Source organism: Frieseomelitta varia, unplaced genomic scaffold (assembly GCF_011392965.1).
Source record: "Frieseomelitta varia isolate USP_RPSP 00005682 unplaced genomic scaffold, Fvar_1.2 scaffold_339, whole genome shotgun sequence".
Classification (NCBI taxonomy): domain Eukaryota; kingdom Metazoa; phylum Arthropoda; class Insecta; order Hymenoptera; family Apidae; genus Frieseomelitta; species Frieseomelitta varia.
Genome location: NW_025110078.1, coordinates 180046 through 200007, shown reverse-complemented (window position 1 = coordinate 200007; position 19962 = coordinate 180046). Strand labels below are relative to the sequence as shown.

General features: G+C 29.1%; 1 protein-coding gene across 6 annotated transcripts in view; it reads left to right on the top strand.

Moving 5' to 3' along the window:
* LOC122530335 (voltage-dependent T-type calcium channel subunit alpha-1G) overlaps window positions 1–19962 on the top strand; it is a 166987-nt gene that overhangs the window by 102495 nt on the left and 44530 nt on the right. For 4 of the 6 annotated variants that reach the window (XM_043657186.1, XM_043657187.1, XM_043657183.1 and 1 more), the window contains 6 exons: window positions 321–673; window positions 2540–2761; window positions 2872–3001; window positions 5202–5503; window positions 12196–12347; window positions 13083–13286. In XM_043657186.1, the coding sequence (XP_043513121.1) occupies window positions 321–673; window positions 2540–2761; window positions 2872–3001; window positions 5202–5503; window positions 12196–12347; window positions 13083–13286 (1363 nt within the window). Of the gene's footprint in view, window positions 1–320; window positions 674–2539; window positions 2762–2871; window positions 3002–5201; window positions 5504–12195; window positions 12348–13082; window positions 13287–18189; window positions 18311–19962 lie in introns of all 6 variants that reach the window. The other 2 variants (XM_043657189.1, XM_043657184.1) reach the window with 1 other exon arrangement.

Sequence of the window (19962 nt, the reverse complement as noted above, 5' to 3'; positions counted from 1 at the left end):
CAGTAAAATTTACTTGAAATTTTAACACGACACGGTCCCTCGTCAATAGCAATTAATAAAAGTAAAATTTCTCTCTTCCGTTTGACAGACATTCGATCCCACGAGAAACTGTCATCCCGTTTCAGAAACGAACATTTTCAATAAAAAAAAAAAGAGATTTAAACGAGCGTCAATAATTACCGACTCACCGAAGCTTAAAATATCACTTTTATCGGCGCTCGATTAATATTTCCCAGAACGGCCTCCCATCTGTTATAATTGACGAATCGTCGAATTTCAACGTCGTTATTCATTCGATCTTTCTGTTGTCCGCTCGTCAGATAGGAGAATCCATCACGGTAGATGTCCCCGATTGTTGGCGGCTTTGGAGTACGCGGAACAGCAGCAACAGCAGCAGCAACAACAACAGCAACAGGGCATCGGCAGCGGCGGAGGATCGCTCACTGATTTCCCAGCGAACAGCCCTCCGACGCAGGCTGCGATCCTCGCCACCGCCATTAACAACAACGGCGGCAGCAACGGGAACTTGGCGATCGCGCCACGCGCCAGTCCTGAAATGTCGGAAGCGGACGTTTCGTCGAACGTGTGCCACGTGGGACTTCACAGGACATCGTCCGTGTCCTGCAACGGGAGCGACAACGTTCTCTCGAACGCGACCGAGGCGAGCATTCAGGTACGCTTTGTGTGCACGTTGCTTTAAATCGTTGGCCGGCAGTTTTGCAAAGAAGATGTCTTTGAAATGAAAGTGAAACATTCTATATGAATGATTTAGATCGAATGGACTTCGATCTAAATGAAGTAGATAAACTTTGAAATAATTTTAAATAAACTTTAATATATTTTGTTTATAGAGAACGAATTTAAATAAAACTTTGTGTATTTCTTGTATGTGTTAACGTGTTTTAGTTAATATTATCTTTTGGTCGTGACAAATTGTACAGTAGTAAAAATTTGGATATTTGTTAACTTTGTTAACACAAGATTGTAACATTTTTCTTTTATTTCAAGGGAATTTTATTTTTCTTACCTTTTTTTTTATTTTTCTTTCGGTCATGCCTTTTTTTAAAAATTAGGAAAGTTATTTCATTAATTTTGAAAGTTAACTTCAACATATTTCATGTATACAGAATGAATTTAAGTCAAATTTCGTATATGTTATATATTTTATACGTGTAATATATAGTTTAGTAATTTTATTTTTTGGTGTGACAAATTGTATGGCCGTACATAGTAAAAATTTGGATATATTTTAATTTTACAACACAAGATTGTAACATTTTTCTTTTATTTTAAGGGAATTTTATTTTTTTTGAATATTTTCTTTTCTTTTAAGGGAATTTTACTTTTTTTACCTTTTTTTCTAAATTTTTCTCAGTCATGCCTTTTTTTAAAAATTGGGAAAGTTATTTCATTAATTTTGAAAGTTAACTTCAACATATTTCATGTATACAAAATGAATTTAAGTCAAATTTCGTATATGTTATATATTTTATACGTGTAATATATTTTAGTAATTTTATTTTTTGGTGTGACAAACTGTATGGCCGTACATAGTAAAAATTTGGATATTTTTTAATTTTACAACACAAGATTGTAACATTTTTCTTTTATTTTAAGGGAATTTTATTTTTTTTGAATATTTTCTTTTCTTTTAAGGGAATTTTACTTTTTTTACCTTTTTTTCTAAATTTTTCTCAGTCATGCCTTTTTTTAAAAATTAGGAAAGTTATTTCATTAATTTTGAAAGTTAACTTCAACATATTTCATGTATACAGAATGAATTTAAGTCAAATTTCGTATATGTTATATATTTTATACGTGTAATATATTTTAGTAATTTTATTTTTTGGTGTGACAAATTATATGGCCGTACATAGTAAAAATTTGGATACTTTTTAATTTTACAACACAAGATTGTAACATTTTCTTTTAAGGCATTTTCTTTTTATTTTTTTATCGTTTTCATTCGTGTCTTTTTGTAAAAATTAAAAAAAGTTATTTCGCCAATTTTGAAAGTGGCCCAAGTCCATTTGTAACCATAAGAAACGCGTTACTTTCTAAACAATATTCATCGTACTAATTGATAAATTGATTAAATATCCTTAGAAAGACAAAAGCATTATACCACCATGCTACCAGCTACCAATATTTTCAAATTTATCAAAACGCAAAACCTCTTACGCTAGAATGATCGAGAATTTTTAGTTTCAAGTATATTTAAATACAGCCCAGCAACAAAACAAATAACAAATTTATTACTTCTCAATGAATCCATAGTGATGTCATCACCGACGAGCTCGAAGGTAAAAGAAAGCGACGAATTATTGTACGTATACGGTATTTCGGTCGTTCGTTATGGTCCGCAAATCAGTTGGCGGGGCGCAACTGGTGACATTTTCCTCGAACTTGAACAACGTTTGAAAATTGGGCCACTTTCGGAAACAAAACGCGGATCGCGAGAAAATTCCTCTCTCTCTCTCTCTCTCTCTCTTGAATTTTAATTCCCACCCCCTGTTTTGATATTGAACTGCGCCCTCAGACGAACAACGCGCTGCTAAGTCCGCCTTGCACGAACTATCGTAGAAGGAGCAGCGTGATGTTCAGCGACGTGGTGTTGCTGCACGGCAGCAACAGCGTCGGGAACGCGTTGCAGGCTGGCACGGCGATGTCGCCCGGCGAACGGAACGTGTGCTCCAGCGAAAAAATGACGCAGACCGGTGACGGGATTGTTTGGTCGAGTCCACTGCCAGACCACATACAGGTACACTCTACTTACACCGTGTACGTACATACATACATACATACGGGGCGCGCTGTACACCATGTGTCCATTGCATTCGCGTGATTTGTCATGTGCACGTGTCACCGCAGATGCAGGCCGATTTGGGGGGAAACGAAGCCATGACTTGTCAAGAATTGCTGGCGTTAAGCGGCGCTTTAAGCGCCGCGCTACCAACCGGACAGCTAGCCTTGGATTCTTTTCTCAACTCCCTTACCAAAGGTAAATGTCGCTTGACACCTCCGGCTTTTTAATCATCCGTGGATTAAATTTTGGGTAATTGTAGATTTCGCTTCTGAATTCAATTATGTTACGTTGTAAATTAAATTTCAATTTAGTTGTAAATTTTGCATTTAAATTCAATTATATTACGTTATAAATTAAATTTCGCTTCTAAATTCAATTATGTTACGTTGTAAATTAAATTTCAATGTAATTGTAAATTTCGCATCTAAATTATATTACGTTGTAAATTAAATTTCAATGTAATTGTAAATTTTGCATTTAAATTCAATTATATTACGTTGTAAATTAAATTTCAATGTAATTGTAAATTTCGCATCTAAATTTAATTATATTACGTTGTAAATTAAATTTTAATGTAATTATAAATTTTGCATTTAAATTCAATTATATTACGTTGTAAATTAAATTTTAATGTAATTGTAAATTTCGCATTTAAATTCAATTATATACGTTGTAAATTAAATTTCAATGTAATTGTAAATTTCGCATCTAAATTCAATTATATACGTTGTAAATTAAATTTTAATGCAAGTTATATTGTAAATTGAATTTTAATACAAGTTGTATTATAAATTAAATTTTAGTATAAGTTATATCATAAATTACATTTCAATATAAATTATATTATAAATTGAATTTTAAATTATTTTAAAATATCAAATTTTAGGAAATTTTGGCAATGTTTAAGTTGATTAATATTGATTAATATTGGTGTAATGTTGTAATGTATTGTAACAACTATGGCATACTACGTTGCAACGTATATTGCAATTTACTATTACATTGTGATAATACATGAGAATTACTAAATTATAAAGCAACTGTGAAATTTAAGTTTTTACGATGCGAATTGAATTTCGGGTATAATGTGAATTTCATAACGTGATATGAAATTTTGGGAAATTTACAATAATATTGATACAAATGTAAGATTGTTATTAATATTAATATAATATTGCACTGTGTACACCATGTTACATTGTAATTTATGTACATTTATGTATATTGTAATTTACAACGACAATTTGTCATAATTACTAAATTATAATGCAACTGTGAAATTCAAGTTTTGTAATAAAAATTGAATTTTGGATGTAACGTGAAATTTTGGTAAATTGCAGTACATCATATTTAGTATGTTACGTTACAATATGTCACAATTATATTATAATATAATGTATTATAATACAATATTAAATTTCCAAAATTTAATACTGCATTGTATACAATATACAAAGTTTATAGTACGTTTTCTGTTGGTTGTAACGAACAATGAAAAGTTAAGCGAGAAAACGATTGAATGTAAAAATTACATTTAAACTAATTTAAATTAATTTAATTTAAAAATTTAAATTATAGACGAAATTATATAATTTCGAGAAACTAACTAAGAGAGTTTAAGGAAAATGAGAGCAACATTTGAAATGAAATTTTACTGTAAAATCTAGCTTCTAAAATACAATTCCAGCTTATATTTTCAATTTAATCGTTACATGTATAATTGCTAATATCATAAAATGCAAAGATTGAAAGATTCATTCTCAAATGAGACACAATTAATTTACGATTAGCTCTCGATACAAAATTGCCTTAATCCCCATAAATTGCCACTTGAGACAGCAAAGTCGTATATTTTCAGTCACATTCGAAAAATTTGAAATTATTTAAAAAAAGAAATTTGAAAAATATCCCGATTTTACGAATTGTTAAAATTGCTATTTATGTGAAAAATTGAGCATTTGAGTATTGAGTATTTGAGTATTTGAGCATTTGAATATTGAGTATTTGAGTATTTGAGTATTTGAGTATTTGAGTATTTGAGTATTTGAGTATTTGAGTATTGAGTATTTGAGTAATGAGTATTTGAGTAACGAGTATTTGAGTATTGAGTATTGAGTATTGAGTATTTGAGTATTTGAGTATTTAAGTATTGAGTATTGAGTATTTGAGTATTGAGTATTTAAGTATTAAGTATTGAGTATTTTCTCGGTAATTTTAGCTCGGTAGCGAAGTGTCGAGAGACATCAGCAACAAAAGTGGAAACAGAGATATATGAAACTTTCGGTGGAATTAGTCTCTATTATCATTTATACAATAATGTACGATTATCATAATCGTACGTTGGCGTGTTGCGTTCGATTTGACACGCGTCTATGTAGAGGGGCATTTATTTCAGGAATCACGGATCGACATATTACCCTGGAGGATCGTACGCAGTGGTTAGCGTCGGACATTGATAATTGCTCGTGTTGCTGCGAGCTGCAGGCCACTGATCAGTGGCCAGACGAAGGTGACAAATGGGCGAAGAGTTCTCGGACGAGGCGAGTGCTTCGAACATGCGGGAACCGGTGTGTCTGCGCGATACGCTGCGTAAGACGGTCGATCAAGAAGCTGGTCGAGCACAAATATTTTCAACAGGGTATCCTATTGGCGATTTTGATCAATACGCTGAGCATGGGGATAGAGTATCATAACCAGGTCAGTGTTTTATCTTTCTATCGGTTGGCGTGGTCAGTGTGTGTACACAGTTGATAGAAGCGACGTGCAACAGAGGGGGGGTCAGAAATTGGAGCATTAATGGTTGACACCGATTGATCGTCACGCGACTTTATCGCGCACGTATTGAATTTCGATTCGCCGACGAGCGACATTTGAAGTTTCTTCGTTTACCAAGTTGTGCAAATGTATATATATATATATATATTTTATACTTGAATTTTACCCTCAAATTGCAAAGTTGTTCGTTGACTGGTGTATAGAGTTTCTTCGTTGCGCGCGAGAATTTTCAAAATTATTAAAGTTCCTGAGTTTCACGTTTCAAACTGCGAAAATCATATTTTTTCGAGTTTGACGTTTCAAATTTCTGCTATTTCTGTTATTTGTACTGTGTGCACGCGAATTATTATTATTAAACGACTGTTAGAGTAGTGAGTAAGCTTCAATGTCTGACCAATTTTATGGCTTTACTACGTGTACCGCTTCTATCAATTGTGCTTCTCTCTTTATTTTATATTATATTGTTTCATTTTGTATTTACGTTCACGTTATGTTTTATTATTCATTTTATGTTATATTATTACTATATTGTTATTTACTTATTATTAAATTATTTTACTACCTTATGTTACATTATAATTATATTTTAAGCGAAGCATATCATTTAAATTACAGTTCCAAGGAATAACTATTTAAACTTATTTTTGATCTTTCAAATGTTCACATTGCTATTTGCGTTTGCATGGAACTGATGGTCATACTTGGAAAGATAAATCTACGGATTAACCCCTTGTTCCAGTCTAAACGAAACGAAGGAAGATTCTGACAGATTTCTAGTTTGTAATTTCCTCCATGATAGTTACGTGGGATACCTTGCATAAATATATACATACCTGTGACACTTTTCTTTATTTGGAATGAACATGTAGGTGAAGTTTGTTATTCATTGTACACACGATACATAATTATAAGATAACAATAAATAATATAACACAATATAATAAAAAAGTAATGTAATGAAAGTAATATATAACACAATATAATAATAAAACACAATATAATAAAAAAAGTAATATAATAAAAGCAATATATGTAATAATATAGCACAATGTAATAAGAAAAAGTAATATATATAATAATACAGCACAATATAATAAAAAAAGTAATATACATAATAATATAACACAATATAATAAGAAATAGTAATATGTATAATAATATAGCACAAATAATAAAAAAAAGTAATGTAATAAAAGTAATATATATATAATAACACAATGTATAATAATAATACACAATATATTAATATGTAATATATATTAAATGTATACAATATATTAATATGTAATATGTACACAATATATTAATATGTAATATGTACATAATATATTAATATGTATAATAATATAATACAACATATTAATATATATTATATATTACACAATATACTATAATAATATAACACAATATAATAAAAAAAAGTAATATATATAACAATATAGCACAATATAGTAAAAAAAAGTAATATGATAAAAGTAGTATATATATATATATATATATAATAACATAACACAATATATAATAATAATACACAATATGTGACAATATACAATAACTCTTAATTAGTAATTCTTATTGACGTGATTTGAAAAAAAAAAAAAAAAAATGTACGAAACATAATTTCGAGGCATCGTGATTGCGACGTAAACCACGAAAAGTCGTGAAACATCATTGAGTCCATATATTTATTCTGTGTGCACATATATACACGATTCATTATACAGTAACACAATACATACTTATATAATACAATACGCAATACACATTACAATACCCGCGACTTGACACATTTAATAATTCTTATTTGCACTTCTGCTCTTTCAATTCTGTTCCCTGCACGCTCTTTCATCCGGTGGCAGAATAAAACGCGATACGTAATACAATGAAACAGCAACGGCGCACTTAATAATTCTTACTCCGTACTTTCTCCTCTTTCAATTCTGCTATTATACACCCAGGAGGTCTTTTGCCCTCCTTTCTTCTCTTTATCTCAAAACGCGTGTCCTCTGTTCCTTCCATTCGCCCGCTTCGCTTTGTCCAGACGAACGTCGACGTTTCTGCAAAATATTCCAATCACGTTAAGTCTTGGTCGGGGAAAAAAGGAACCACAGTTTTCGTTTACCGCGCAATATGCAATTTCGAAACAGCTGGCTGGCTTCGCAAATTCTCGAATTCCGTGTGCGGCAACAACCGCGGATTAATTAACCAGCGCTGTCTCATTCTCCCAAAAATTTGCCACGCCTGTCATTTTTCCTGCTCCCTTGTCAGCCTTTAATTGCAATGACAAGAAGTTTCGTAATTTTTCTCCCGAGAGATTTCACATATTTTTATAACGAACGAATTATTTGTCATTGAATTGACCGAGAGATGACCGAGGGGAAAAGTAGCTAAGTTTTTGGAGATTCTTACTTACCAAAAAATAGAAAAAAGAAAAGACAATTGAGTTTCGGAAGTTCTTGCATTTACAATTCTAACAATTGTATTAATTAAATTTATTAAACAATTGGAGAACTTTCGAAAACTAAAACGAATCGACTAATTGACAAAGAATTGAAGTTTTAAATTGAATTAGAAAGTGTAATCAGATCGTTCCAAATGTTTATTGTAATCAAATGCCGAGTGAATAAAATTTTTTTGCAATTACAAAACTTTTGTTACGCGATCACGAATTTAGGTGGTTTCCGAGCCAATTTTTTTGAAAGGTTTCTAGATCATTTTTCTAAAAGGCTTCATAATTAATTCGAACAAAGTCTTCATTGTGATTCTTCGAATTCCTCTACTCCATTTTTCATCGGAATAGTTCTTTTTCGAACTATTCTTTTCCCGTCGTTCTTGGATTTGGAACATTTTCCCTCCAAGAACCACCGTAACAGTCAAAGTGAATAGCGATCGGAAAGCACTGAGTTAACTCATTTGTTTGTTTCCTCCTTAAGAAGAAGAAGAGGAAGAAGAAGAAAAGAAAAGAAATAGGAGAAAGAATTTGCAAGTTTTCTCCTGCAACTAGTGAAACTTGAAAAGTTACTTCTCCTGCTGCTGTTCGCGGGTGGGTGAAGTGCAGTGAATCTGGTTTATCTACTGAACAGAATTTACTGCTGAACTTTTAACCGTAATCTATCGAATGACAGGCGTGCCTGGGTTATTTTTATACCGTGACGATGAAGGCATAATAAAAGTCAGATCAATCGGGAATATTCAATATTAAGATTTGAAATAATGTTTGCTGGCGCGACGATAATAATTTTGGGGCTTTGAGCAGATGTCTATGTTTAGTACAGGGAAATTTTGCTTGCTCGTTGCAAATAAAAGTGGAAAAATATTCTTAATAAGGGTTTCTGAAATGATATTAATCAAATTTAGATTTAGCGTTATATATTGACGTATATTGTTAAAGCGCACAAAATATTATAATTGTTACAATTAAAATTTTCAATCGATCATTTAATTAATATTATATTTAATATAATATATTATATAATATATATGTAATAAATATTATATAATATTTATACTATATAATTATATGTAATGTATTGTGCATATTTAATTAATATTATATTTAATATTATATTATAATATATTATACAATATATATGTATATAATAAATATTATATAATATATATAATATATTAGATAAATTTAATTAATATTATATTTAATATAATATATTATATAATATTTATACTATATAATTATATATAATAATATATTAATATATATAATATTATATATAATATATATTATATATTTAATTAATATTATATTTAATATAATTAATTATGCTTAATAAATTAATTATTTATACTTAATAACTTAATTAATTATATGTATATAATAAATATTATATAATTATATATATATAATATATTATATTAATAAATTTAATTAATATTATATTTAATATAGTATATTATATAATATTTATACTATATATATTTATATTAAATTATATATATAATGTATTATACAAATTTAATTAATATTATATTTAATATATATATATATATATATATATATATATATAATATATTTAATGAATATTAATTTATAGTGTTGAATTTATATGTAACAATAATATTAGAATTATTTGAAATTAAAATTTCACTTCAGGTCGTTTAACATAAATTTAATACTATTTTGCAATTTTCAGTTAATAATAATAATTATAGCGTAAAATTTTTCACACGAACGGCAGATGACATTTCCTCTTTACGAATTTTTCTAAATCTACCTCGTCGTGCAGAAAATTCAGATTTTATAAAAAAAAAAGGAGAACTCACTTGAACTCGATGATCATTCATAGTTTGTCGCGATGTATAATTTACTCTTTTGTAATTATACGATTGTCGAAGCACTAATTGCGTCGAATTCGACGAGCGTCAAGCTAGAATTTGACGCCCAAGTATTATTTAACAGCGCTGTTGTTGGCCAATTAAATTTTGAATGATTTCAACGTGGCTGCGAAATCGGTCATTTCATACGCGGAACAAAACCATCTGCATTTATATTATACATCTATCGTGATAAATTTTACGTGTTGCCACAGTGTGCCACAGTGTTCTACGACACGGCGTATAAAATTCATGGAATCTCTGTTTCCATAGTAAAATAAAATTATACTATTAAGTTCCGTTGGAACTCGTAGAATGCAAGGATCTTAGAACGGTGTTGCTGAGTAAGAAAAAAAAAAAAAAAAAAAAAAAATTGTACTCTTACACGGAGAAAGTCGAGTACAGCCCTTTTCACGGTGTAGCTCGTTTATGGTTTTCCCTTGTTCACGAATTTGTCGGCAACGTTGCACTAAACAGAGCTGTGACCTAAATCTTATAGAGCACATACGAGGGAAAGGAAGGACGAAAGTAGAAGCCAGCTTTTCGAAATGGCGAGGCGAAGTTCATTCGCTCGCGAAACGTGTGTTTGTTCAAAGAATTATACGACGAGTCTTTGAAAAGATATTACGTTGACGAATTTCAATCGATGTATCTTGATTGTTGATTGCTATAATATTCCTATATTATTGCTATATTTTTGAAGAATTTTTTTATTATTGCTGTATATTGCTATATTTTTTTAAAGGAATTTTCGAATTTTCGACGACCTAACATTTAGAATTGAACGAATATGTTTGGCAGAATATTTAAAAACACAAATATTTAAAAACAAGGAGAACCTAAGGAGAAAGAAATAAGATGGAAGAATTTTTTTATTTTGTATAACTATACGCTACAGAAATGATACAAAAAGTCTCCAACAACAGCAGAAACTTTTATTGGAGTTATCATTTTGTTTTCGTTTTTGTTAATTTTTTTTTCCAACTTAATTTGCCCCCTGACGTGAAATTGAAACAGTTGTTACATAATGAAAGAAATAAACAATTAAATTAGCTAATCCTTTTAACAAGTTATTTCAATTCAATTTCACACGAGGTCTGCTTTCAAGTAGTACGAGTCAATTTCACGCGCGCGATCTTATTTTCTCTGGTTCTGTCGCGATCATTTGTTTCGGATTTGTTACAATTATGTTACAATTAAACTATAAATGACAGACGTAATGCGTAATTACGACATAATAGTAATTGGAATTTGAACGCGAATATTATTTGCATCTCTGATGGCGTGTTTTGTTGAGAATGTGTGTTGGACATATGTTACACGTTGGAAAATGTAATAATATAGTATTAAATATAATTAAAATAACATATGTAATATATAATATATAAAATATCTATATAAATAACTATATAAAAAAATAAATATATATGTAGAATATGACAATATTTCATAAGAAGTCTATTAAATCGATATGAGGAACGGGTGATGGTTAAAAATAATATATATAAAATATATATATTATATATAATAATATATTAATAATATATATATAATATAATAATATAATAATATATATATAATATAATAATATAATAATATATATAATATAATAATATATATATAATATATATAAAATTTCTCAAATTTGTTTAAGAGCAACAAAATTTTAAATTGTAAGGTGTAATTTCTTCTTTTTTTTTTTTTTTGGTTTTATGTGGAGGGAAGATTGTAACGACTGACATGGTTGAAGTATCGCTATAAATTGTAATATATATATAAATATAAATTGTAATATAAATAAATATAAATATAAATATAAATTGTAATATAAATAAATATCTAATATAAATATAAATATAAATATAAATATAAATTGTAATATATATATAAATATAAATAAAAAATATAAATATAAATATAAGTATAAATATAAATATAAATATAAATATAAATATAAGTATATATATAAATATAAATATAAATATAAACTATAAATATAAATATATATATATATATTTATTCCGCGTATTTCGTTTCCAAATTTCTCACAGATACACAAAACGAAAAATCTCGAACAGCGCGTTAAACTCGCAAAGGCAGACGATCCCACGCGAGAAGGCGAAACAAAATTTTTCCGTTTCGAAGCTCTTCCGTTCTGTCCGAGAGAATTGACGTTGACACGTTGATTCCGCGAGACAAGGGGTTAATTCACGTTTCGTAGCGAGCTGTACGGTAAGCTATATCGTAAAACGCTGGTGTTCTGTTTTCTGTTGGCCGATCGACAGCCAGAGCAATTGACCATAGTGGTCGAGATAAGCAATATCGTATTCTCGGCCGTCTTTGCTGTGGAGATGTTGCTCAAGATCATCGCCGAAGGACCGTTTGGTTACATAAGCAACGGATTCAACGTTTTCGACGGGGTCGTCGTGGTTCTCAGGTATGCAAACGAACTTTTTCACTTCTCTGAAAAGAAAAAAAATTAACGAATTTGTCGAAAATGAATTCAATCATAAATACTGTGACGCTTGAAAATTTTATTTTTCCAATTTTCACGAACTTTCCTTTGTCAACTGAATTACGTTCGTATCAAGACACAGGTTTGGCAAAATTAACGTGAAAATTAGAGTCCAAAACGCTGACGTTTCCTTGATATATCTCAAATTTCTCTCAAATGTCCAATACCAAGTACGTTTGCAAATTTCGAAGAAAGAAGAACGAACTTTCACCATAATGACAAATAGTTCACTTAGATAAATATTAATCGATATAAAAATAATGAAAAGAAAATGAAATTTAACTTGATTTAACTTCAAATACAACAATAAATTTATCAGAAACAATAAATTTTAAGTAACAATAAATTTATCAGAAATTATTGGAATTACAAATTATTATACAACGACAGAGTTTAAGATACAAATTTTCATTACTTCAGCTAACAGAGAACCGCGAGAACAAGTTTGAAAAGAACATAACGAAAATGAAACTTCCGAAAATTCTGTCAAACATCGCGTCGTCGTCATTACGTGGAAATATATTCGACGAAGAATCGTTTCCACGATTCAATTCCCGTCGATGTAGGAATTGTCAGGAAATGCTGTGCACTGTGTGCTTAAAAGAGGAAAGAAGAGAGAAAAAGAAAACGAGAGAATTTTCTGTTGGACGTGAATAGCGTGGTGGAGATTTGTCAGGCGTTCGTGGAGGAGAGGAGCGGAAGTTCCGGGCTGAGCGTGTTGAGGACCTTCCGGCTACTGAGAATCCTGAAGCTCGTGCGTTTCCTACCGAACCTCCGGCGACAGCTGTTCGTGATGCTGCGCACCATGGATAACGTTGCCGTATTCTTTTCCCTTTTAGTACTTTTCATCTTTATATTCAGGTAAGTTGTTCCCCTTTCCCTTTTCGGCGACCGGTGCTCGCGGTCTTTAGAAAAAAAAAAAAACGAGAAACGGTTTCGCGCGGCCATCATTGTCTCTCGCGCGTGAAACATCGAATTATAACGCGAATTCGCGACGAACGTTGACCGATACCATCTCGTCGAGCATAATCCGAGAGTATGCACGACCGAGCTGAGGTTAAAGAACGAATCATTTATGGATACTGTGATACAATATGGATGGATTACTGAATTGGTGGAGAGACTGTTTAAAGGAACAGGGAGCTAACGAGAAGTGTCAACGAGTGCCATCGATCAGAGACGTGATTTTTACGCAATTTGTAAATTTGTGAAGATGGAAGTGGAAGTAGTATGGATGTAGTATTATAATTGTTCGAGGTACGATGTTATTTCGATGCATTTTCAGTAATTAATTTTGAATTTGCATAATTTTTTAGTCGTACAATTTAATTTAGATGATTTTTACTTGCATAATTTAACTTGCAATACATAATTTTCATTTGTGTACGTAATTTAATTTATAATACATAATTTTTAGTTGGATAATTTAATTTACAATACATAATTTTTTCTTACATAATTTAATTTCTTACAATAGCTAATTTTTACATATGTACATAATTTAATTTATAATACATAATTTTTACTCGGATAATTTAATTTACAATACATAATTTTTACTTACATAATTTAACTTGTAATACATAATTTTTACTTATGTACATAATTTAATTTATAATACCTAATTTTTACTTGGATAATTTAATTTACAATATATAATTTTTACTTATATAATTTAACTTAGAATACATAATTTTTACTTATCTGTATAATTTAACTTACAACACAATTTTTACTTAGATAATTTAATTTACAGTACATAATTTTTACTTACATAATTTAACTTACAATACATAATTTTTACTTATGTACATAATTTAACTTATAATACATAATTTTTACTTAAATAAATTAATTTACAATACATAATTTAACTTACAATACATAATTTTTACTTATGTACATAATTTAACTTACAACACATAATTTTTACTTACATAATTTAACTTACATTACATAATTTTTACATACATAATTTAACTTATACTATCTAATTTTTACTTACATAATTTGATTTAAAACAGATACACTTTGAAACATAATTAATATTTCCAAGCGTAACGTCTCAGAGTGCTTTTCTATTAAATTTTTCAAATGTAGGCAACTAGAATGTTTAGCTCTCGCAGGAGAACAAAGTATCACTGTCAAAGTGTAGAGTATGTAACAAACGTAGATCTCACAGATGAATAAAGAATTATTTTCTTTGAATATCAGTTAATTAAAATTTGAATGACTAAGTTCCTGCAAAAGAAGTCGCGTTAACAAACAAGAAGGGTAAAATACCGGCTTCGAAATTCACTTGTAAACGAACGGACATTATATAATTAATCATTTTTATTGAAATTAAAGTTTTCTAAAATTAAAAAAAAAAAAAAAATTGCAGTAAAAAATTACAGTATCCGCCAAGCGTATAATAATAACAATAATAACACAGTATAACGCAACGATATGACGGTCGACGACGGATCCACGGCCTCGTTGACATTTATCGTATTTTGAGAAACAGCTTCTTGCCCGCTTCCGAGCTTCCCACAGGAGCCGAAGCTAGTATGTCACTGCTCTTCGAACACGAAGTGTATTAGGTGACTATGTCTTCCGTCTTTTATACACTCCCTTTTTTGTCTTTATTATTTCACTTCCTCTTTATGCGCTTACTTCCTTTTTTTTTTTTTTTACGTTCTCTCTCACGGCATACCGAATCGCCGCGTAAAACTGCATCTCACATTATATATATATTATAGATGAACCGAGCCGCAGCAGTTCTCTCGTTCTACATTTTATTTATACTACCGACACTGTTGCGTTTGCGGCTGCAGCGCGTCCTTCTTTTTTTTTTTTTTCTGACGTTTGTTAATGGTAATGAACATGATGGGTGTTTTGTTGGCACGTGTCTACGAGGGGTGTCTTGTTGGCCCTTTCTCATCGCTTGAGGCATCGGATTTGTATTATTATTATTATTATTATCATTATTATTATCATCGCTACTACGATTATACTGTTTCTTTCTTCGTATTTTTCCAAATTTGTTTCACCTCTTCGTCTCATCACCACCGTTTTTACATTTTTTTTCCTTCTTCTTCTTTGAATTAGAGGACACCCGTTATACATACGAATATATATATACGTATATATACATATTTTCATATATCAGACGTATATTATATGAAAATATAAATATACATATATTTTTTTAATAATTTTACATATATATTTCAAATATATATATATATATTTTTATAATTTTATGTATATATATTTAAATAATATATATATATAATTATATGTCATTTAAATACTATGTAATATTATAATATAATATTATATAATTATTTAGTATTTAAATATTATATAGTATTATAATATTACAATATATATTAATAATATTAATATTATATAATTATTTAATATATACATTTAAATAATATATATAATTTATATTATACATATATTAATATTAATATTCAAGTATTATAATATATTAATATTATATATTATATAATTGTTTAATATTTAAATAATATATTTTTTTATTAGTTTTATATATATATATATATATGTTTCAAATATATATTTTCATGTATGCATGATACTTTTATTTAGCGACGAGTATGAGAGCTATATGTATATATATATTCTATTACTTATTAATTATCCGTGTATTCGTACGTCTTGTTTTCTCATTCTACTGCCCCTCGTTCTACTTCTCCTTCATTTTTATATGCTATGTACTTTCTATAAGTGCCTACAGAAGTGCGCCTCGGTGTGGTCATCGATATTAGACAGCTTGCGAATGGATAAATATGTATCTCTTTCGGTTATTTCGTTATGCTGCTCGCTATCACGCGGTTCTTTTTTAACAAGCGAACGAATCAATCAGTCGATCGATCGATCGATTCATCGAGCTTCGTGTTCATTTTCTTTCTCACGCCCATTGTCAATCCTGAGTCTGACGTTTCGAATCTCCTGAGGTATGAATTTTTCCATTTCGACGGGATTTTTTTTAAATATCGTGACATCACATATATATATATATATATATATTTATTTATTTATTTGTTTGTTTTATTCGTTGTTTCTTTTTCTTTTTTTTTTTGATCTCTCGATGAGAAATCAGATGGTATTCACTATCGGCCAGAAGCATGATCCTCATTGCTAGTTCTCATTGCCAGGCTGTGACAAGCTGTATGTGTATTTAATGTGTTCGAGTTTCGTTTGGTTTACAGTGACGGTTAATCGTGCTGCAGCGTTATGGGGTTTAACGCATTGAGTTTCTCGATATGGTTCGACGGCGAGTCTTGAAATGTTGATACATTGAGCGTTTGAAAGGAATTATGCTTTGTACTCTGTGTTATGTTTTGTACTCTGTAGCAGACATGTTGCAATTATTTTAGCAGTTGTTCACGAGGAGCAATTTCATAATTTCACGTTTCAACGCTGGAACTACCAATGACCGAGGCACAATGAAAGTTAAGATATAACGAACATATAAGAATTAAATAAAGGTTAAAAAAAAGAGAGCTTATACATATTTATATATATATAATATTTTTTTATATATAATTGTATAATATTATAATATTTTATTATATAATATAATATTATATTTAATATATGTTATATAATATTATATTTATTATATATTGTATAATATATATATATATATAATTATATAATATTATAATATTTTAATATATATAATTATATAATATTATAATATTTTATTATATTTATATTATATATTTATTATATATTATATAATATTTTTTATACATAATTATATAATATTGTAATATTTTATTTATAATATAATATTATATTTATATTACACATTTATTATATATTATATATTATATATATATAATTATATAATTTTATAATATTGTATTATATTTATATTGTATATTTACAGAATTATATATATATATATATATATATTTATTTATATATATATTGTATTTTACAAAAAAGTCATTTAAATCTCTGAAAATTCCAAAGTTTCTAAATCTCCGCGAGAAACATGGTAGTTCCCGCGTTAAAATCAACACGCATAATTTTCAAATAATCCTTCATTCAAACGAGGAATTGAGTCTACGATTTTTGGCTCTCGAGAAATCTTTGTCCAAGCTATTTCTGCTAAGGTTCTATACTTTTGGCTGGTAGTACGTACCACTATTGCTGAAGAGCTGAAACTTCAGGACAGTTAGATCATTCCAAATTTCTTCTGCAAACACGTTAGAACCTAGCAGGAACGATCAAACAGCCAGAGCGGAGAGCCAGCAGCCGTGAATTACGATCGGAAGATCGGCGATCTGGCGATCCATTAAAAAAAAAAAAAAAAAAAAAAACGGTACTCGGCTTTTCAAATCTTCTTCGCAAAGAGAGACTACTACGCCACGTCGGCGATGTTAATTAATTCGGCGCGATGGTTTACGAATTGATTTGCGCTACTGTAAAGTAGGACGAGCGCACCGACATCAGGCTTCTTTCTTTCTTTTTTTTTTTTCTATACAATTAGCCAGTCGAGTGACTCGATTTACCTTTCAGTCGAGAGAAGCTTCTCCATTTTTCTTCGTTTTCCTTCCTTCCAAATGTTTCTCTCAACCTTGGTATCCGTCACTTTTTGTTTTCAAATCCCGGACCATTCTCACTCGCTCACTCATTCTCTCTCTCTCTCCCCTACATAGAATTATCTATCTATCTATCTATCTATCTGTCTATATATTTACGGATAAGGAAGTACATTGCACGTTTCGTTGTGTTGTAGTATTCTCGGGATGAACCTGTTTGGTTGCAAATTCTGTGAAACGATGAAAGGCAGCTCTGACGTCGAGTGTGATAGGAAAAACTTTGACTCGTTACTCTGGGCTATTGTGACGGTGTTTCAGGTACCTACAAAGGATACTTTTCCACGTATCTCTCGAGGGCTTTTTTTCCTCTACATAGTATATATATATATATATATTACATATATTACAATTATATATATATATATTTATTCGTATGCATATTAACATTATACACATGCCAAGTTACTTCAGTATATGTACATTATATATATATATATGTGTGTGAGTGTATGTGTGTGTGTGTATGCATACATATATGTATATATATATCCTCTTATATACATACATATATACAATACAATATATACATATATATATATATATATACACACGATGTTTTTTTTTTTTTCATCACGTTTGTGATCAAACGGCCGAAAGACGTTCGTCATCTACGTTTATGATTGTCGCGAGGGTCTCATAAAGGTAACGTATGAGAGATACATCAACTCACGAAACGAGAGAAATGAAAGAAAAGATAAAGAGAATGAAAGAAAACAGAAAAGAAAAGAACGCGAATGCTCTTACGGCATGCAGAGCCAGATGTCGAGAGGTAGGAGGAGGCCACGAGATCATTCTCGAACGACCGTACCTGAGATTATTATTTCTTCGCTTTTTTTTTTTGTCCGTCTCTCAAGACCGCAGGTCTTTGCTGCTTAGCGAGAGTGAGAAGTGCGTTTTTCTTTCTTCCTGTTCTTTTTTTACATATATATATATATATTAAATATTTTGTATTTTGTTATATTTAATATACAATATTATCTATTTTATATTTTGTTATATTTAATATGTGATATTAAATGTTTAATATATATATAATATTATATGTTTTATATTCTGTTATATTTAATATATAATATTAAATGTTTAATGTATATATAATATTGTATATTTTATATTTTGTCACATTTAATATATAATGTTATATGCTTAATATTATGTATAATATTAAATGTTTAATGTATATATAATATTGTATATTTTATATTTTTCATATTTAATATATAATATTAAATATTTAATACTAATATAATATATATATAATATTACATATAATATTAAATCTTTAATGAATATATAATATTATATAATTTATATTTTGTTATATTTAACAAAATATATAATAAAATAAAATTACATATTTTATATTTTGTTTTATTTTGTTATATAATATTGAATGTTTTATACTAATATAATATATATGATATTATATATAATATTAAATCTTTAATGTATATATAATATTGTATATTCTATATTTTGTTAAATTTAATATATAATATTATGTATCATGTTAAATGTTTAATGTATATATGATATTGTATATTTTATATTTTTTTGTATTTAATATGTAATATTAAATTTTTAATGTATATATAATATTGTATATTTTATATCTTGTTGTATTTAATATATAATATTAAATGTTTAATACTATTATAATATATATAATATTACATATAATATCAAAGTGTTTAATACATATATATATATATTTTTTATATTTTGTTTTTGGGGGTCAAAATGCGCCACACGGCCTCACATTTGCCATCGCAGCGCGTCGAGCTGGCCCTCAGGCATGCTTCCGCTAACTTCCGGTTCTTTTGCGCCCGCCGCTTCCGCCATGTTGCGTGCAGACCTCGTTTCTTGCGCGCGGTTTTCCAAACTCGTTTCCTGCGCCAGTCGAACGTCTT